Source organism: Lycorma delicatula, chromosome 3 (assembly GCF_047948215.1).
Source record: "Lycorma delicatula isolate Av1 chromosome 3, ASM4794821v1, whole genome shotgun sequence".
NCBI classification, from domain to species: domain Eukaryota; kingdom Metazoa; phylum Arthropoda; class Insecta; order Hemiptera; family Fulgoridae; genus Lycorma; species Lycorma delicatula.
The window spans coordinates 82,602,623-82,625,277 of record NC_134457.1 but is presented as its reverse complement, the minus strand read 5'-3'; the positions used below and the strand labels follow the sequence as shown (position 1 = coordinate 82,625,277).

The 22,655-nt window shown below is 32.4% G+C and overlaps 2 protein-coding genes across 7 annotated transcripts in view; one reads left to right on the top strand and one right to left on the bottom strand.

Moving 5' to 3' along the window:
- The window catches only part of LOC142321742 (uncharacterized), a 55,385-nt gene extending 48,130 nt beyond the window's left edge, over positions 1–7,255 (bottom strand). The window contains exon 1 of the mRNA XM_075360079.1: positions 7,142–7,255. The gene's annotated coding sequence lies outside the window, so the exon portion shown is untranslated. The remainder of the gene's footprint in view (positions 1–7,141) is intronic.
- Positions 7,256–22,655, top strand: part of LOC142321739 (uncharacterized) — a 448,717-nt gene continuing 433,317 nt past the window's right edge. For 3 of the 6 annotated variants that reach the window (XM_075360075.1, XM_075360074.1, XM_075360072.1), the window contains exon 1: positions 7,256–7,679. In XM_075360075.1, the coding sequence (XP_075216190.1) occupies positions 7,578–7,679 (102 nt within the window). In that variant the 5' untranslated portion in view covers positions 7,256–7,577. The remainder of the gene's footprint in view (positions 7,680–22,655) is intronic. The other 3 variants (XM_075360077.1, XM_075360073.1, XM_075360076.1) reach the window with 1 other exon arrangement.

Sequence of the window (22,655 nt, the reverse complement as noted above, 5' to 3'; positions counted from 1 at the left end):
CTTCGCATTAATAGTAGGCTCACTCTGAATCACATGCTGATGGACGACCAGTATGGCTTTAGACCCGGTAAGAGTACAGAGGATGCGATTTTTAGGGTCCTGGATCTGGCTTCAGGCAGTGAATGTGTACTCGGTGTCTTCTTGGACATATCCGGGGCATTTAATAACTTGTAGTGGCCCTCTGCCTTGTTTCAGTTGCAGAAGCGTGGTTGCACGCAGGATGAAATTAGGACTCTCTCGAGTTATTTCAGCGAAAGAACTGTTGTCCTTCATGATGGCAGTTCGCAAGTAGGAAAGACCCTGTCAAAAGGATGTCCACAGGGCAGTGTATTAGGTCCACTCGTCTGGACCATCGAGTTGACTCTCTCATGCGGCTACGTTTGCCCAGTGGCTGTCGCGTTGTGGCTTATGCCGACGATGGGCTGCTGCTGGTTGAGGATGGCTCACGTGCTGAGATTGAACTCAGAGCGGCACAGGCATGTAGGGTTTTGCGGTTGTGGAGTCTTCAGCATAAGATGGTTTTCAGTGCGGAGAAAACCACTATGATGTTTTTGAAGGGCCGTCTAGCTGCAACTCGCCATCCGCGGGTTGTGATGGACGGTCGTTCAATTAGGTATGGCACCCTTCAGAAATATCTGGGTGTAATCCTTGATGAGAGGCTTCTTTTCAAGGAGCACTTTCAGTATGTGGCGAAGAAGGCATGCTTTCTTCGGCGTCCGTAGAGTGGTCCATCCCGATTGGGGGTTGAATTTCCATACCATGCGGATTCTTTATAAAGGCGTTTGTGAAGCCATTATGTTGTACGCTGCGCCCGTCTGGGCTCATCGTTTGCGGTACCAATGTTATAGGGACATTCTATTACGAGCCCAGCGTCATCTTTTGTTAGCGGTTGTCGGTGGTTACAGGACTGTCTCGCGAGAGGCAGTAACTGTGATCGCGGGCATCAAACCTGTAGATATTTCGGCTATGGAACGTAGCCAGCGGTATGTTGCAAAGAAGGGAGGCCTTCTCACTGCTGGGCGTATGCGTGAGATTGAAGACCAAGGTTTCGACTCTTGGCAAGATAGGTGGAATACCTCTTTGACAGGTCGTTATACGCATGGTATATTTCCCAATGTTAGAGAGTTGCGAGGGGTTAGCTGGGTATCCCCCAATCGGCACACCACCAGTTCCTCTCTGGACATGGTGCCTTTAGGGATAAATTGGCAAGGTTTAGGTTGGTTGATTCCGGCTTCTGTCCGGACTGTAGGGTCGATGACACCGTGGACCATGTCCTTCACATATGTCCCTGGTACGAAGCTAAGCGTACCAATGTTGCTAGGGAACTCGAGAGAGTAAACTCTATTTTTGATCTACGAGTCAACTGGAGGACTCGTAGAGAGTGGACAATAGTTGCTGGCTTCCTTCGCTTCCTCGCCCTGAGCAGGGCTGCCGAAGGGATTTAGTAGGTGATAGGAACCTGGGTGGCTAGGGACCGCTTGGGCAGTTGACTGGCCGAAGGTTGGCGCTTAAGGCAGCGTGCCTCGGTTAGATGTATTGGTGGCATGTATTTAATTACGCTGTCGGCGGAGTTGCGGCCGTTGCCGGCGGGCAGGTTTATCCTTGCCCGATGGGTGCGGTCGCGCTCCGACGGGGGCACTTATGAGCTAACGACACTGTCGCGGGGCTACTCTGGGTACTGCTTTGGTAGTATGCAGGGGGGCGGTATGGCCCCTGCATACATGCGTGCATGGGGGGGGGGGGTTGTATGCTTGGCGGCGGTCTGCGAAAGATGGTGAATGTCACGCGGGACTCCGTGATGGCGCTGTGCGGGAGTAGGCGTTAATTCTCCTCTCCCGGGCGGAGTCAGATAGAAACTCATTTTGAGTATTAAGCGAGGTTCTTAAGGGAACTAGGTCTAAATTTCGATGTATGAAACTTTAGTGGGAAAGTTTGTTGTTGAGGTTATTAGTACGGAGACATTCAGTAATTGGCTCTTTAATAGTTAGGACTAGGCGCGGGGTCTTCGTTCCGCGGTTAGGCTTCTAGCTTAGTTCCTGAGGGCGACGTGGTAGCTGCAGGTGTCCGTTGTCTTCATTCTGAAGGCATAAACACGAAAAACTATCTCGGGGTGAACTTTACCGATGCAGATGTCCCTCGGGGCATCTGCATCGGTGGCATCTCTGCAGGGCCTGGACTGAAAGCTGTGGTGCACAATCAGTTTGAGGGCGAGAAGATGTCCTCCGTTAAAGCCACTACTGGCTAGGAACGGAGGGGGTGGTGTAGCGACTGGACACGCTACGAGGTGGGATCTTCTCCCGTCGGGGGGGGGGGGGGGGATCGAGATGTTCCAAAATGGTGTCCTTTGAGATGTTTTTTTTAAAGTTGGGAACAGGAAAAAGTCACAGGGCTCAATTCAGATGAATAAGGTAGTTGAAGAACTACATAAATGTTTTTATTTGTCAAAAACTCTCTTAATTGAGAGTGCATGTAACAAGGTCCATTGTCATGATGTAGCATCCAGCTGTCTTTGATGGCTGGTCTCATGTGGACAGCTGTTTTCCACAGGCTTTCAAAACTTTCTCAGTAAACATATTGATTTACAGTCTGTCCTGTAAGCAAAAACTCTTTTTGGACAATGCCATTACTATTGAAGAAACAAATTAGCTTGATTTTGATTTTTGATTTACTCATTTTTGCTTTTTTTGGGACGTAGTGAGTTTGAAGTGTGCCACTCCTTGCTCTGGCGTTTTGTTTCTGGGTAGTATCAAATATCCAAGATTCATCACCAGTAATAACATTTTTTAGAAAATCATGTATAGTTTCAATTCACCCTAGAAGATTGCAGCACACTCCACCCTGTTGTTTTTCTGTTCAATAGTGAGGTATTTTGGGACCAATTTTGCACAAACTATTTTCATGTTCGATTCGTTTGTCAAAATTTGATGGACTGTGTGATATAGTCAAATTCAATTGTTCTGCAATCATTCTGACAGATAATTTCCAGTTGTACCATATCAAGTCTCTGATTCACTCAACATTGTCGTCACTTTTTGACGTTAACGGTCTTCCAGAGCATGAATCATCCACAGCTAATTCCCAGCCACTTGAAAATACTTTAAACCACCTAAAAACTTGAGCTCGTGACAAAGCGTCATCTTCATACACACTTTTCAATTTTTAAAAAGTTTCAGTAGCATTCTCACCAAGTTTAACACAAAGCTTGACTGCACAACGTTGCTCATAATTGGTATCACTCATTTTTGTAACACATAACAAAAACTTGTTCATGGAACATTTGTTTATGTGTTACATGGCAACAATAGATTAAAAATATAAATATCTAATATAAATCAGCTGTTCATAAAACCATACATTTAATAGTAACTTTACAGTGTTGCCACTTTGGCTGCCAAAAAACTAGTCTCATTACTTCATTTACAGACCTCACAGGTTAATCAAAAAAATTGACCTAGGAAACTGTATAATTTTCTCTATGTTGAATTTTAGCATGAAATTAATTCAAAAATTTTTTAAAATAAATCTTTAATTGGAGGAGTATATTTTAACTCATTAATGTTAAATTACGCTCCTTAAGGAATTACTTCCACACTTTGATATATTTTATTTAATTCACTTCTAGTTCACTTAATTCACTTCCATTTCACCTCCAATTCTTATTCATTCCAGGTTATATTATTTAATTTTTTCTCAAAGTGTGCAAAATCTCACTGAGGATTCAGTATACCCTCAGCAAAATTTAATTTTCTAAGATCATAGTTTAGGGAGATATTGATGAGAATAAGTGACAGTTGTACATGAACATTTTACTTTCATACAGTGCATGGTTTATATACCATATAGAATTATGAGATTTATGATTGATTGAACTAGTAAAGTTTTAAATCACTGGGGACAAGTATGTATCGAATACAATTGATTGATGTGCAATATAAGATAAAATAATATAATTAAAATAAAAATAATATTACCATACTGAAGAAAAGATATCACTTGGTTGGAAATAAAAGTAATTAAAACTTAAAAAAGCTTCTTTTTAAGTCATTATGAATTATTATTGAACGTTATGGCGTAATTATTGTAAGTGTATCCTGAATAATAACTACTCTGAATTAACATTCTCAACTTGTTTCAACTTGGTCGATTAAATGTTCATATTGTTTGTGATGTAGGGTATTTTTTTTAGGGATACTCTCCTTAAAATAAGGTATGTATACCTTACATACCTTACAGTATGTATATTTTATCAAGCATATTTGCATCTTTTATAAAATTAAAGATAATTCCTGAATCTTCATTAAAGATTGGAGTAGATATCTTTAATGTATGTCCAGTAAATAAAATTTAATTAATTAAACTAAATAGATATTCTTGATTATATTGTAATTCGTTTTAGATATATTTTCAATATATTTAAAAACCCTTTTTAAAAATGTTTTCTTATTTTTACTGTTTTGCATTAGTTTAATCAATATCACATTAAATTGTAAGAGTTTGATGTTTGTTTTATGAAAAGTGGCCCAGCCATTTAGGCTCTACCTTAGAACAAATAAATAAACACTGCAGAATTCACATTGATCTCTGTGCAAGGCATAGTCTGGTGAAAATCTCATTAATTAAAGATGCGACATGGAATTAAACTGATTGCATACAAATAATAACAACCAACTTTTTTTATATTTTATTTGTCAAATATCAATTCATGCTATAAATAAACTGATATTTATAATACATTTTTAAAGAATCTGAAAAGTTTCTAAAACTTGACGAGTTCATTTTATCTTAACATGAAGTTTTTAAAATAAATAAAAGATTTATTTGTAACTTGTTAAAGGTACAATTTATGAAAACATTATTTCAATAATTTTGTCAAAAAACTTCCCTCCGCACCTGCAGGGGAAGTTCTTCCATCAATACTTCATATTTTATTTTATTTTAGATATTATGTAAAAATCTTTTAGTGTATGATTAATATATATATATATATATATATATATATAAACAACAATCCTTAACTGTACAACCATAAAAATTTTTAACAAATATTAATTTCACAGTACATGTAATGCTGATTATATGGAGTGTTCCAGGACGTTTTCCCTGAACTTCAGGTACTGATTCAGAACATCCAAATGAACAAAAATGTTCACATCTATATTAGTTTTCCTTCTGGACACCTTTTTGTAATTTTTAACAAAAAAAAATATTTCTTGGGAACAGGTAAACCTACTTTAATTAAATTTGGCATATCTAACACAATAAAAATTTGTCCTATTCTACAAAATAAAAATTTTTAAATGTTTTCAAATTTCAAAAAGTTTTTAAATTTCACCTTCAACAATTTCAAAGAGGCAGCTATTTTAATTTTTTAATCTCCAATATCTTTGTAATTATTTGTTTGATTTTTTTATTAAAAAAATTATTAAGCATTTTATTTTGAACAAAATGAGACCTAATTTGTAAAAATCCATTGACAAACGATAGAGTTAATGCAGACAATTAACCAGGCAATACACTTGCGCACTGAAATGCAAGATGATAATTTTTATTAATTTACTATTATTATTCTTTATTAATAATTTTTATTACATTTAATGGAGGAAATAAAAACGGGCAAAAAAATTATCAGCTTGATAATTAAAATTATCAACGAAATGGCGCCCAGAAGGAAAATAAAGCAAGGTAGGACTTATGTCGACATAAACTTTTTTGCTCATTTTGGTGTCCTGAATCAGTACCTGAAGTTCGGGGAAAATTTCCTGGAACACTTTGAAAAAGTTTTATATAAATTAATAAAACCTTTTTAAAACATTTTAGCATCCTTTTCCCAAGTTATTAAAAGATTAAAAACAGACTGATCAAACACTCATCACATCGTAAAGATAGATTACAAAATTATAATACTGAAGGGTCCCTTCATATTTAAATTGACTTCAATCCTGTTATTTTTTGTAAAATATAAGACAGTTTTATTCCTGAAACTGAAACTTTATTTCTGTTTTTCAGATATATTCTTCTCTTTTGGAATACTCTTTTTGAACAATAACATAATAACTTTCTGCTACTTGTTCTTAAAACATTCCTTGAGAACACTGACAGAAAATTTAGACATTCAACAAAATTTTTGTTTGATATGATTATTATGTATGTATTACTACATATTCTTATGGAGTATGCATAGCACAACTAAAATTAATAAAATGATAAGCTTGTTATCATTATTAAATATTTACTATACTTTTGTATATTCTCATCTAAAGTTTACTATTATCTCTTGGGCTCCTAAAAAAAAGCCAGATCATTGGGTTGTCAGACAATTGTCTATTGTGGTGTCAGATCTCTAAGTAGTGTTGACCAATATTTTAGAAATCAAAAAAATGTTTACTTTGTGTTTATATTTATGAATATGCAGTCTTTGATAAAAATAATAATCACTATTTCTTAAAAAAATAACAATACCATCCTCTACCAAACCAACAAAATACTTTGATTTCCTTTACTATGCTTCCATTGCTATTTTTAATAAATTACCAAACCATTTAAAAAACCTTCCTACTAATTTTTTAAAATGCAATTTAAAGATTTTCTTTTAAAGAAGCAATATTACTCTGTCTATGAATTTTTAAATGATATTAATTTAACAATTTTTAAAAAACCTGAATTTTCTCATTTGGTTCAAATAAATATTTGCTCAAATGATTTTCAATAACATGAATTATTTTGTAGTTATTTTTTTACATCTAGTTTCTTCATCTTAACATTATACCATATATTTATATTTTAAATAATTGATCTGAAAAATAATTTAAGAAATCAGCATGAAAAATACTATAAGAATCAATTATTCATTCTTATTTAACAAAATCATTGTTGAACAGTGTACTGTAAGGCATGGATGCATGACGCAGTAACGCATGGGTAATGTTTAGATGTGCGTGTAGTACTGTTACTAATAAAATTTTTAGTTTAAATGAAACTCAATAGATAGCGTATGCTTCTTAGTACAAAATAACAGTTAGGAAATGATTTTTTTTTTATAGATATACTGTGATAAATGTGCTGAAGTATCTTCATTAATTTGATAAGTATATTTTATTTGTCATTCTACCCAAGTAAAAAGCACTGAAAAACTTATACCTACCTTCAGCTGTAATGTGTGAGGAGAAAATGGTGGGGGTACTAGTGATCCACCATGGTGATTCTCGTAATCCACGAGATGGCTCCACGCTATTTTGTTGTCAAACTGCAGGCTTCGTAGCGTCTGGCTGCAGCAGTGTCAGAGTGTCGTGTTTTGAATGCTTGTTTACTTTTAAAATTAAACGTGTATAGTTTCGTTATTTCATTTACGTTAAGGCATATTTTAGTGTGAACTGTTATTTAATTCTAGCTAATTATCTTCAGATTTTAATTTACATAACCTTATATTTTAATCGAGATAATTTATTACTACCAATTTATAGAATAAAATGTGAGATACCTTTAAAAGAATTCATAAAATTTGATATTTTTTGATTACATTTTTGTAAGTTATGAGTGTTTAATCAGTGTTGTGCAAAGTGACTTTAGTAGATTTAAAAATGCCTGCTGCCGAAGTGGCTATGACAACCGATCAGAAAGAGCCGGATAAGGCTCCAGTAGTTAATGGTACCGAAACATTACCACGTCCTTCAGGAAAACAGGTAAACAATGCGCCATTTTATGTCATTGCCTTGGTATTAAATTAGGGGATGGGGTAATCGATTATTGACCTATTTTTTTTTGCATGTGTTTACTTCAGTGTAAGTAAAACTTATAAACATTAGGTACCTGTGAAGTGAATTTCATGACCGGTGTACTGTCAAGCTTTTCCCCCTGTAACTGCGTAATTGAAAGAAAACTTATTTTCATTACCTCTAGAAGTGAATTAAAAAAATAATTATAAAATTCTTGCAGTTACATATCTACCGAAGTCGTGTTAGGCATTAGTTGTTATATTTCGCTAGTCTATTTACTTTAAACAGTTTGCCCATTCACGAAAAATTACATTCAAATATTTTCATTACTTCAATAAAAACTTTTGGCATGCTTTGTTATCGTTAAAAATATTCTGTAATTTTTTAATTCGGAATTATACACTTTTTGTATAAGTAAACGTTGATTGAAATTTATCAAATTTTAAAAAAATAGATGAAATCAATTGTTATATATATCATAATAGTTTTAATTTTTTTCTTGAAGTAATTATTGAAAAGTGTTTTAAAAGATAAACGCTTATTATTTTGTTGAATTGCAAAAACGCTTTTGTGTTTGGTTATTTGTGTTGCTTACAGTTGATGATTTCAATTTGTAATACTAAAAGAAACTTGCTTTATTAAGGAAAAAATCTACTGGTAACGGTTATTGTAGATAGTATTATAGAAATAACTGAATATTGTCTTAGACATTTTGCTTGATAGTCGCTGTTAGTAAGTTCATTTTCCAGTATATTTTAAATATTGTACATTATGAAATAAAAATTTAAATTACAAAATGCATTAAGCACTTTATGAAATATAATTTAGTTTACAGTCAATAACCCAAAGCTAGTTTTTTATTTAATAAAATTTAAAAAGGGGAATTTTAATTTGATTTTCCTTTAATTGAAATAGACTCACTGCATTATTTTTTTCTTTTAATTAATCGTTATTTTAAATTAAATAATTATAATATTTTAAATAACTTTCACTTACATATATGCAAATGTTATAAAATCTGTATTAATATGCTGAAAACTACGAATTTTTCCCTGTAAAACTGGAAATAAGCTAGTTTTTTCCCCTGTGGATTCCCAGAATAAAGTGCACATTTCAGTAACGTCAATAATTATAATAAAATTTATTTTAATCTAATTAAATAAATGTTTTATTAAGAAATAAACATAATTGATATTGTTTTCTGATAGATATAAGTTCTTTTTCGTAAAAATGGATTATAAAAATTTAGTTTTTTTTATTTTCTTCTCTTCTTTCCAGTCCCTAGAGGTTGCTTAACAGAAAAGATTCATAATCAGTTTTCTTTGAATGTTTTAAGAGTTTTTAGTTATTTTAATCACGACGTGATTTTTTTAAAGAATTTTTAGTTCTTTTGACATGATGGGTTTGTATTGTAAATTTGCAATAATTACTATTTTCTGATACTGAATGTAATTATTTAAATTTCCAGACACAAGAATGAATTCCTTTTTATATTATTATGTAAAGTTTTTTGGAAGTGTTATTTGCGGAAGAAAAGAATTGCGTTATTTTAAAATGAAAGTTATAATTAACTTTCAGTTTATATCAGTGTTATTATTAATTGAACTTATTGAATTGACAATGAGGTAGACTGGAATTCCCTGTTAAGAAGTGTCAAGGATAAATTTTTCGTGCTTAAATATAATTACACATTAAATTACAATTTTATTTATAGTAGTCGGAACTTTTAACACGTTAACGTTTGTATTACTGATCCCATAAATTTATTGTACATTTTTTCTATAGAAATTTGATTGGCCTTTGAACGGATATTCCATTAAAATCGTGAGAAATAATATACCATACAGAAGAGTTTTGTTGGTCTTTAAAATAGCAAAGGAGTAGTTGTTTGTTCCCCGTTTATCCGAATATCAACTAGGGTAGAACCTCTTTTATGGAGCACCTATTGCGTCTGTAGTGTTATTTATTACAAATCTCTGAAGTAGTTTATACGCTTTCATCGGAAAAGTTAAGGGTTTCCGTAATAAAATTGTAACCCTAACAAGTATGGAGTTACGATTATTTCATACGCCACTGATGCTATAATATCATATAGAAGTTAAATAAATAACCAGTTAGTTGATTGAAGAAATAAAGAAATTCTGATTTCATTAAATGGATTTGCCGGCCTGAGCCATTGAATGTTGCATATTTTCAGAATAAATGCGTATATTTTTAATCGGTTGAGTTGCAGTTTGTATCAGCATTTATACTTCTTAATAAGTCGTAAGAAAATTTGGGCTATGAAATTTTACACTGTATTTTTTAAACTCGATTTGAATAGATATTTCATTTGGAATTTGTAGACTCATTAAAACCAAAAAAGAAGAAATTATAATAGTGCTTTATGTTCATAATGTTTTAATTTGTTTTACCTGCTTTTAATATATATATTTTTTTGTTATATATTATTCGTTTAGTATACATTTAGGTACTATACTTTTATTTAACTTTTATGAACAAACTTTTTTTTTATGGAGTGGAGTAGTCTGTGAAAGAAAAAAATATTTCAAGTACACTTCACTAGAGTAGCGGAATTCTCGTTAAGTACAGTTAAAGTAACAACATTTTTTCTGTTGTTTTCTTGGTGCAATTTTTATTATAAGAACAAAAAAGTATTGAAAAAAATCAAGAAATTTAGGAGCGTTTCACCGCTATAAAATGGTGTAACGGTTATAAATTATTTGTTTACATTAATTACCTACGGGTTTTATCTAAAAATATATATTACTCAATTACTTTAATGTAATAATACTAATTGTAGAGGTGATGTTATACTGTAATAATAATAATAATAATACAGTAATGCGGCTTATGCATCAAGCTCCAAGCAAGTGTGATATCATGCAGGATGTTTTTATGGAAGAGTGGGAGACATTTCCAAGTTAAAACTGGTTGTGTAGCGAGCCGATTACGTCATTGATTTTTATACTGCACTATGAGCCGGTTAAGCTAGACTAAACAGTTTTATAACTTGTACTGATCATGATTTCTATACTACATACAAAATTTATTCTGACCTTTCCCGGTGTTCTCTTTTTGTGCGTTTTTTAAATATTTCATCATAGTTTATATTTAGTTATTTACTCATTCGTTTGTTATTTATATTATGTTATTAAAAGAGTGCGATTTGTTTGGATACATTTACTAAAGGCCTTCATTTATGATTTATTTGTTTAATCTGTATTGCTCCCCTCCATGTATCATAAAATAGTAAAGGTTTTGCGATATCCAATCAAAAGAGTTAGGAAGGCTATTAATAATTTTCAGATTTTAAATAATTTGTCCAATTTCTGTTAATTTGTAATTTGTACAGTTTTTATATCTAGCCCATGCGTTTGAAGCTTACCATAAAATTCGATGTCGGTAATATATCTCCGATTATATTGCCTTCTTAAATTATGCAATTCAGTTCTTTAAAGAAATTTGCCTTAATAAAGAAATTACTGTAATTTCTTTTTTATACGGCTGGACGCCAAGTTCAGCATACTTGTATAAATATGTGAGCAAGTTGAAACCGAATCGCTGTACACTAAAAATATAAATACATGTATTTATGGATGAAATGAAAAGATTCGATGATTTCCGTATTTATATTAGCAAAGTTAACATATTTACCATATATTTAGAAAGGATATTCAAAATGAGCGCTCTACGCAGCAGTGCACTTTGTGCTAGATCACATTGAGATTCATCTGACGCAAACCGCTGTCGTCAGTTTCTTGTTAAATGTTGGCTTTCAATTCATCAATAGGCTAGGGATTTGATTCGTAAACTCTGTCCTTCAAATCGAACCAAATGAAAAAATCGTAATTAAACAAATCTGGGGAACTCGGAGGCAACCGCTCTCCGTTTGCAGTTCGTTCTGTAAAAAGCCACATGAACACGTGCTAGTATGAGGGACACGTTGCTCCGACTTATTGGAAGAAGCCGTATTATTTTTCAAGATCTGCTATCTGAATGTAAAATTCTTTGAAAATTGTACCGTACGGTGTACAGTGTTACATGTAGATCTAATGACTGTCCGGTCGAAAAAAAATTGGCCCCACTGCAACAGAAACAGCTTATCATACACCGATTTTCTCATCATAAGCGGGTGTTCAAAATTCCGGTGAGGATTTTTAGTCTTCCGATACCGGGTGCTGTTAACATGCATCTATAAATAAAACTATACCTTACCTGATATGAAATACGTCGGGTCTATCTGACAATCGAAAATGTTTTTGAGGTCAGTCACATTAAGGCGTTTCGGTTTGTCTCTTTTCTTAACATACTGCGTAGTTGTTACTCGATATGATTTAAAATCTAAATTATGAAGGATCTTACGGCAGGATATGCATTCTACACCACTTTGTTGTGATAACTCACGTGTAGATTTTTTCGGACCGGCAGAAAGTCTTCTTTGAATAGGAGCTATGGCCGGGAGGTGCCTCTTTTTCGTTTTGCATTTGAAACCGACCTTCTTATTATAAGCCATTTTTTAAACCAAATTGTGTAGAATACTCTGTGCTAGGATACAGTTTCCACTATAGAACATTTTCTTCGATCGAACATTTTTTTTCTTTTTCCTGTTTAGCCTCCGGTAAATACCGTTTAGATAATTCTTCAGAGGATGATATGTATGAGTGTAAATGAAGTGTATAGTCTTGTACATTCTCAGTTCGACCATTCCTGAGATGTGTGGTTAATTGAAACCCAACCACCAATGAACACCGGTATCCACGATCTAGTATTCAAATCCGTGTAAAAATAACTGGCTTTACTAGGACTTGAACGCTGTAACTCTCGACTTCCAAATCAGCTGATTTGGGAAGACGCGTTAACCCCTAGACCAACCCGGTGGGTTCTCTTCGATCGAACTGGGCATTTTAAAAAGCACAACTGCAAAGAACGAAATTTTATTGCTCTAAGGTTTGTCAGTTTAAAACTGACACCAGCAGACGAGAGTAGTTACAAACAGAACCAAGAGTAAAGCCAATTGCATCAGCGGTTAAAAGTGATATTCAAATAACTGCAGTTTGAGCTGTCTCTGTTTTGTCTTCCGTTGGTCTGCTGTATCATATACTATATGTATCCTATAAGGCCATTCACTAATTCGCTAGAAAATTCACTTTTAAATTTTATTTTGTATCAGAATGACTGATTGGTCATCATTGGTCTATAACGATCCAATACCAAATAATTATGACAGGTAAAAATTAAAAAAAATATATATATATTTACAAAATGATTATGCAGAAAGTGTAATTTTTATTTAAAAAATTTTCTCATTATGTTTGGAAAAAGTTTTTTTTTGAGTCGGAGAAATTCTATTTACGCATGCCCCATAAATGTGGCAGTGTCGGACTTGCACAGGTTCCGCTAGATGTTGCTAAGAGCGTATGTATATCTGCACCCTACCGACGAAAACTCCTATCTCACCACTTCTCCTCACCGGGGCCGGGCCACAATGAAGTACTCTCAGCCCCGGGGGGGTGTCTTCAGGCTCAGGGGTTCGAGAGTCCTCGTGCATCATCACCATAGCCCATCCACGCAAGCGCGAACGAACTACGGCTCCGTAGGAGGCTGTCCATCCCCCATGACTCTCTGATCTAATTCTTCACCTAGCAGCTGGAATATTTAGGACTTTCTCAGGCTGTTCTGTCTTCGAATCTGACTACTTACTCCTGATAATACGGGTGATCGTACGAGAGATGGAATTCCATGTTTCCTCGTTGAAAAGCATCATCTCTATTATATTCTTTGGTGTGAGAGGACCCAGATGTCTGTAATTATGACTCAAGGGTTCCCAATGTAAACGGTGGAACACAACGTGTTCCACGTCATCCAGGTCTCCGCAATATGGACACGCGTTATCATCCACTCTCTTAAACTTGTGGAGATATTGGCGGAAACAGCCGTGGCCCGTCAGGAACTGTGTGAGCTCGTAACCGAGCTCACCAAATCCCCTCAGGACTCATACAACTTCCACTGAAATTATACCATATATATACACGACCTGTACACATAGGCTGGTAACTAAGAAAGTACACCCATAAATAATTTTTCAGCGTTTAAATATAGAAAATGAAATTTAGCAAATGCTCTTCGTCTTGAAACGATCTATTTTTTGGTATAAGACATACATCCGAGGGGGTTAATTCAGAAATTTCAAAGGGAAAAATAAGGTTTTGATTCTTCATTTTAAAGAGCATTGAAAAACAAAAATGTTGACTAAAAAATCTTCGTGCCACGAAAACCCTAACCAAAATAGACCACTTAAAGACCGTTTAATATTTTTCACAGGTAATCTCAAAGTGATTTACATTAGCATCTGTTAAATTAACGTCGACAGTGAAACATAAAAAAAGAATTTAGCTAATGTACTTTCCCAAAATGATCTATTTCTTGATACGAGATTACTATTTGGAGTTCACTGTAGACTACTTTTGAAACGCTTTGAAAAATATTAATTGACCGCCATTTTGGTTAGGGTTGTAGCCCAATGTCTTTAGTTTAATCTTTTCTCAATAAAATTGTGACAAACCCCTCCCTACCTTTTCCATTTAAAATTTTAGAGTATGCGCGCACTTAGTGCCGGGGGGGGGATGGCTTCCTACCGAAAATAGTTCGTTTTGAGCTTAAAAACCTTTTGCTAAGTTTTATTTTTTTATGTTTAACAGTTGAAAAATTATTTAAGGGTTACTACACTTTTTGTATTCTAATTCTTTGTATTTTTAAAGTGTTGTAGACCAACTAATACCTGTATTTTGAAGTTAATGAAAGATTTTAGTAGTTTTTTTGAAATGGCGTTTCCCTCATCTGGCGAATAGAGGAGAAGGCACCTCCCGGAACCGTGTTAATGCTTAATTGTGGGTCCGATTCCAGGAGACAGGGTTAAAAAAAAAAGTATGTCGATCTGAAATATTGTAAAGTATTGGAAAGTAAAATAAAATATTTGGAGAGAGTTCGGTGGCAGTAATTTATATACTCGAGTATGAAAATAGGCTGCGTGAACCTTACGTGTCATCTTATAATGATAATTTAGAATTATGGTAAAATCTTAATGGCTTTTATGCATGTCCTGTTCGTACTTGTCAGTTTTCAATTAGTAATTACTCTAATAAAAACGAGTTTGATGAGTGAAGACAACCATGCGTTCTTTATAGCTTTTTTGTTTGTAAAATGTAATGTTAGTGTTTATACATATGCACACGCGCGCGCGCACATTTTATCGTTCACCTGACTTGTTCGATACGTTTCCGCTACCTCTCATCGACATATTTTTCGACGTTTTGTTAATTTCGGATCAATCCTGATAAGAATGCTTGCTTTCGGTACTCGCACACCATACTAGCGAAAACATTTCATTAATTTATTTCAAAGTAATATTCACTATTTTTTTAATATACGGTTAAATCAATTTATAAAAAAGCTGACAAAAAAGTTGTCATACTTTCCTGGCATTAATTATTTATTTTTATATAGTGGAAGAATAATTATCCCAGTAAAAAGTAACCGAAGATTATTTTTTTGGGTGGGGGTAATCTATGATGAAGCTTTATTATAAAAAGTATCATTATAAACCAAAAATAGTTTTAAAAAATCAAATACTTTTAAAATTTTTTTCTGCTCTCCCGCTCCCAAAATCACCTCCTAAGAATTTTTTGGGTTTGTCTACGTTAAATGAAAGAAACTTATAAAAAATCCAATTAAAAAATTACCTAAACTTTTTTTTTTGGAGGGATGAATTATGATTGATTTTATTTTAATATTATTAATAATGTTTAAATTTTAAATAAGCCAAAATATTTTGGGAAAATTAAAAAAAAAACTGATATTTTTAAACTTTGATCGGCTTCTCCACCCTCAATATTGACGTTTCTTTTGGGTCTTTTGAATTACTACTATGCGTAGTTATAAGTTACAATCCGATTAAAAAATATGCAATAATAGAAGGTAGATTGTTTTTCATTTTGGGAAAGGGGAATTTTGGGGCAATTTTTGTTTTTTTTAATGGTAAGTATGCACGCATGTACTGAGCTTAATATAAACTGGGACTATGTTTGCAAAATCTTGAGAAAATTGACCCCCAAAACCCTCCTAACCACCTGGAGATACTGACTCCCCAAAAGTTTTGCCAACACATTTCCCCAAATAACGAGTCTCTATACAAAATTTCATCAAAATCGGTTTATCCAGTCAAAAGTTATTAAGTTTCAAACACCACCAACACACGTACATTCGTTTGTACGTACCTTTTTTGTGGTGGGGGGGGGGGTTCTTGGCCATGAAACGTTGAGAAATGCAAAAAACTCATACCCCATTTTTGACTCGTTATCATTCTTCTTGCAGCATAGCTCCTATAACTATGATGCGAGGAAAGTAGAATGAAATAACTGTTAATGTTATATTTATCACGATGTGTTATTTTTTTCTAACTGAAGACAACGAACTGTATTTATTTTGTTAATCGTTTTTTTACGCTGATCTAAAGATTTACTTGAGTAGAAGTATTAAACGATAGCTTGCTTATTTTAATTTATTCATATGTCATGTGCTTTACGAAAATAAGGAATTTTTGTTGCATGTTCTGAAGAAACTACACACTAATAGAAATGATATTTCATGACCTTGGCTTAAACTGAAAGTGCTTTTCTGTCACGAAATTTTTTTTCTATAACGGTTTTATTTTCTTCTTTGTTGTGTAAAGTAAAAAAAGTAATTGTGTGTAATTAATGTAGAATATATTCCGTTTGCATTCGTGACTTTTTCAGAAATTGAAAAAATGTTTTGATTCTGCTCGTCGAGTGTCTACTGTAATTTTAGTGTTTAATTTTATGGCAGTAATTCACATTATCTTTTTTTGTGGCTACATCAAAATATGTCTCCACTTGTCGTTAAAGTTTTGCAAGTAGGTTTTCTATAATTACTAATAAATAATGTATTATATTACATATTATTTGGGATCGATTATTGGTTATACACATTTCTTATACCTTCTTCAGCCTCTACTGACTGGACAGACATTTCTAATTAATTATTTATGTGTTCCGGGGGGGGGGGACATAGAATATTAATTAACTCTGTTAATTAAATAATTAAGAACAATTGATGGTATTGCCAAGTTAATTAATTATCCATTGTTGGAGGTAATATACTGCGTACGGGCTTATCTCCTTTATATCTCTTATATGACTTTCTTGTGTATTAAGAACAAAAGATAATGAGTTTTTTAGTTTTTATTTGTAAGTTAATCCGGTATTCGTTTTTTGTCGGTTGTTAAAACAGTCGGGTATCTATCTTTTTTTAACCGATTTCCTGTGCAAATTTCTTTTCAGTAATATATTTTTAATAATTATAAATATTAACTAAAATAGTAAATTTAACAAAATGTTATAAATATGTAAAATAGATATTTGTTTATTATATGTAAAATAAGATACTCTTAACCCAGCGGGTTGGTCTAGTGGTAAACTCGTCGTCGAAGTTCTCAACTTAAAATCCTAATAAAGGTAGTTACTTTTATTCGAATTTGAATACTAGATCGTGGATACCGGTGATCTTTGGTGGTTGGGTTTCAATTAACCACACGTATTAGGAATAGTCGACCTGAGTTTGTTCGAGACTACAAATTTACCGGTACAGTTATATTACACTGGATGAGTCGTTAATGACTTTAATTGTTGATGGTACTATAAATAAAAGTATTTAAAAAAAGATATTTTTATGAATATATTTTAAGTAGAAAAAGGAAGACTAAGTATCACACTATTAAAAATTGATTCCTCACCATTTTATGTGCGTATGTGCTACTCGTTCCAGTGTGCTTGCTTTTTGATCTACGGCTAGTTTGAAAGATTTAATTGTGAGATTGAATTTTTGAATTTTCTAGGATATCTTATCTTTAAACGCTCAAATTTACGATTTGTACTCTTCTGTACGGGAATCGAATGGGTTTGTTCCAAGTTGTTAAAGAGAGTAATATGATCTTTTTATTAAAAATATACCGTTTTCAAAACGTGATTTGAACTTAAATTAACACATTACGCTTTCTACTCGTTCCAGGACATCGCTTTGTAATATGTACATTAGCTTATTATGCGTGACTTATTATTTTATATATTTTGCAGCCCTGAAGAGGATGGTAGCAAAATGTATACTGAATACATTTTATTGTCGATATATTTTCTTTAATGGAGGTCGATCGATGCGGTGTTAAAAAGCAGGAAACACGTCCATTAGGTGTTTCCTGCAGCCGTTAATTGTTTCGTTATTCAATCTGGACTGTTTGAGACTATCGCTGATCCGTTTGCGATATAGATTACATTCAATATCGGTAGTCTACGTACCGTTAAAGATATGCATCGCGGTGCGTGACCGTATTGGTCCGTGTTCATATTATTGATATTGTTGCACTTGACATGTTCTAGAATATACAGACATGTATTGAATTACGCTTAGAGTGTAACTTATACTGCACGACATGTACACTTATATTGGAGACTCTACATTCATCTTGCGTATCGTTATACTTGTGAATTAAACGATGTGGTATTTGGTCGATATACATACTATGTGTTCAGGGTTTTGTTTTCACTATAGATTTGAAATTCTTTTACTTATTTTTTTCATAAATTTCTAATTTTTTGAATTAAATTACTAATAAGTTCTTCGAAACATCGAGGGGAGGTTTACAAGAAGAGATTTGATTTTAAAACGTACGACTCCACATTGAATGTAATTACAAACATTGTTAGACATTTATATTTAAATATTTAATGTTTCCAGATGCAGATGGTTTTTTGGAACGATAATAGGAGCCCCGAAGAAGTTTGTGAAATTATTTATTTTTTAAACATCTGAAACCATTCCTGAAATGTAAATATAAATAGATATCTTATCATTCTATTAGATGTGTAATAATATGTGATTTAGATTACAAAAGAAATGTGATAGTTACGTCAGGTGATCGTGATACACTAATGATAAAAAAAAAACTGCCCCAGTATTTACCTGGATGGATCATTTTGAAAACCTTAATAAGGAACGTCACAAAGTTCATAATTAATGTTATAAAAAGTGTTTAAAATAATAATTGCTTGAAATAATAGTGAAAAGGAAAATCTAGAAGCCGCCAATGAAAATTATTTGAACGCTATTTGTATAGGTAAACTAAGATGAAAAATTCACGGTTTTTATTTTTAAACTAGTATTGTTTAAAAACTTATCAAGAGGTAATATTGTTTCTACAAAAGAAATTCGTTCAGTTCTATTTTAAATAAATCGTTGGAAAAATCTTTTAAAAGGATCAGTAATTAAAAAAAAAAAAAAAATGGCAATGAAGTATAAGAATTTCATCACTAAATATCTCCGTTGGCGCGTAATTAAAAATGTTCTGTTATTCCGAACAGACCTCCTACTCTATGGCTATGTATCATATGGCACAGTTCTCTCTAGTCTTGCACGACCTAGAAAAAGATATCTGTAAAATTTAAGTTAAAACTGTAAAACAACAAATAAAGTTGATCAAATTAAATCAGTACCTCTGTTTTCCACATATTGGGTGACAAACCCACAATAATATTTCATTTTAAGATAATTTAAATAGATATTATAAAAATTTATAAAATTATGCTCTGTTAAGTAGGCTAATAAAAAAAGGAATAAAATATGTTTATTTGGATGGATGCGCTTTACTCTATTAAAAAGTCATTTGAATATTCCATAGACAAGACAGTGAGAAAATGTTTTTTTTTTTAATTTCTCTTAAACTGTGCTCTGGTAAACACAGATATTTTTTCTCTTATTAGATAGACTATTAAGTTATCATAATTGGACCGTTATTTATTGATAACTAGAATATTTTTCCCGAAGGGACTATTGCCGTATTTTTTTAAATTTTATGTAGATGAGGTTATTAACATATCATCCTCATTCATCCTCTGAAGTAATTCCTTACGATGGTTCCGAAGGCTAAACAGAAAAGAGAGAGATGAGGTTATTAAATGCAATAAGATTTCGTTCATTCAGTTTGATGAATATATAGATGGGGTACGGTTTGCATAATCTCCTACCTGCGGAAGATCAAATAAGGAAAAGTAAATGCATATGAAAAATTGATAAGAGCTATTAGAAATGAGGTCATAAAAAAATTGTTTCAGGTATAGAAAGTCGCGTTCTCTATATAGGAAGATTTATGAAAAGAGGATATGAAAGTTTTAAGTATTTTCGGATGTGTATGCATCAAAAGGGTAGTAGAAAGCTGTAGATTGTAAAATTATGAAGGGAAGAAAGGTTAAACAACTTATTTTAGCGTAATGAGAAAAATCAGAAGGGTCAAATGAATAGGTATTTATCATTAACCGTATTATAAGGTTATAATACGGTTAATGATACCGTTTAGGAGTATCGGAGCTAAGTGTACAGCGTGCGTGTAGCAATTTTCAGAATTAGATGTTTTAATTCTTATTTCTTGTTTTAGCTCTTTTTTTGTGTAAATTGATATTAATATAAGACTAGTATTATTCAATGTAAACAATAAAATATTTTATTTAAATAATACATAAATTGTTGAATTATATTAAGATTTCCTTCCTGAATTGTTTAATTTTTAACGGGACCTGCCTTGTACCATCTTGTGTGCATCAAACAGCAGATGCTGGAGTGCGATTGCATTTTATTGTGGAAGTGTTTTTAACATACACGTTTGTATTTCCTGCGCCATAAAATTACTGCCTCTCCGTGGTGGAGTGGTAGCTTCTCTACATTCTCTCGAAGGATTCTGGGTTTGATCAGGCTTGGCATTTTTGCGTGCCACAATATTCATCTCTCATCCACAATGACGATTGTAATCAGGTGCTTGCTTGTAATTGCGGGAGTAAATAAATAAGATTTATATTCTCAACACCCTTTAGCATGTCGATCGGTGTGAATTCAAGAAGCATACCCTAGTATATACAAGTGAGGAACTTATTATTTACGATGGCTTATAGATGCCGTTAACGTAAGGTTTTAAGAAACCTGACGTAAAATACCAGTAGTTTCCAAAAGCAGAATAATTATTCCCAAGAATAACAAGCATCCTGTCCCCAGGATTACTAAAAAATAAAGGAGTAAAATGGTAATGTTATAGCCTTCTTCACCGAACTGAATTTACTGTTGTATATCAACATGCCGAACCAATTATCATCTAGCCGTGCAAGTAACACATTAAGTCTATTCATGTTTAGAAACTTGCTGTTTAATCAACATCATTACTCTAGAGAAGAGCAACTTCGACTAGTTCACGATATAATACCGGTTTAATTGATAATTGCAGTTTGTGTTTGTTGTTTCTTTTTAATGCCACTTGTTAATTTGTATAATTGAGCGTTAATTTTTGTTTTATTTTTATTTATTTATTGGCTATAATGTTAATTAATAAAAAATGAAACTAAATTTAATTAAGATGAAGTTAATGAATTGTTTTATCAAATTTTATTTTAATTTCTAATAATGGATTATTCAGTTATTGTGTAAATATTCATAATTTTAGTCGATTCAGAGTTACAGTTGAAAAGCTTTTAAGGTATTATGTAATTTTTTTTTTATTAAAGAGAGAACTTTCGTAGTGAAGTACGTTGTTAGTGTTTATTATTGTTTTACACGCTTACCTTTTTAAATAATTGTATGTTCATCTTGATTATGAATATGTTTACCGACTTTACTCGAATACAGCATTTGATAGTCTTGCTTAAAAGAGTTTGCAGATCTGTTGTAATCTTCCTTTCAAACCTTATAATAAACGGTTCCTATTTTTATTTGTATTTCTTACGGTTTATTTTGTAATTTTTATTTTATTAATAAAATTCATTTCAATACTAATTATGAACGATGAATTAATTATTTATACCGTATTTTTTGTTGTTGTTTTCAATGGGATTCCTTTACAAAATTAAGTAGATTTTCCATTTTTAAATTTATTATTTTATCTTCCTGCTGTTCAAGGTTCCATAAAAATAAATTTTGTTTGAATCTGATGCGTTGTTCAAAGGTTTTCATCGAATAAATAATTTAATTTTGGATTTGATCGGGGTTGTACGCATCACGAAATAAAGAACCTATTTTTGAAGAGTTATATCTTACGAATCGAAATTGAGTTTTATATAAAATTGAAGCTTGTTCTTTTTTGCGTTAATAAGATTAGGTGTAAATTATTTTTCTTAAAAACAATACGTTTTAACGTTTATTCTCCAGTGACTCGGTTGAGAAATAATACAAAAAACTTATGCTTTAAGTTTTATACAAGGTCTATATCGTTTAAGGGCTAAAAGTAATTTTCGGTTACAATTAAACGCCATTAAAGAAAGAACAGGAGAAAGGATTTTTTTTGTATTAATACTATTACATTTCGTACGTAATTTCAATTAACGGGGTGGAAAAAAGAATGTGTGAAAGAAAACTTTCTATTAAAACTGGAGAATTTTAAGTGCTGTTATGAACGAGTACAGTCGCTTTACGTAAGCGTAGACTGAGATGTGTATTATATTCAAGAAAAACCAGATAATTGTACAAGAATTTATTCAACTATCTGACTTTAATTGAGCACTGTGAAACGACCTTCGTATGTGATGTTCAAAACATCTACCGGTTATAATATACATTCTTCTTTCCTTCATAACTCCTTTTCCATTTCGTCGTTAATTCAATTATGAAGTATCATTATTATTACCATTAAGAATTTTTCTATCATTACTGTGAGTGGAAATAATTCCTATTTTAATGATTGCCATATTAACAATTGAACATCAAAAAAATTGTTAAATACATAAACCACAATTTAAATTTTGTTCTTTTTAAATATACTTACCCAATCCTTGCATAATAATTAATATTTATAGAATATTTTGTTATTATTTTTGATACAGCTGTCCCACAAAGAAA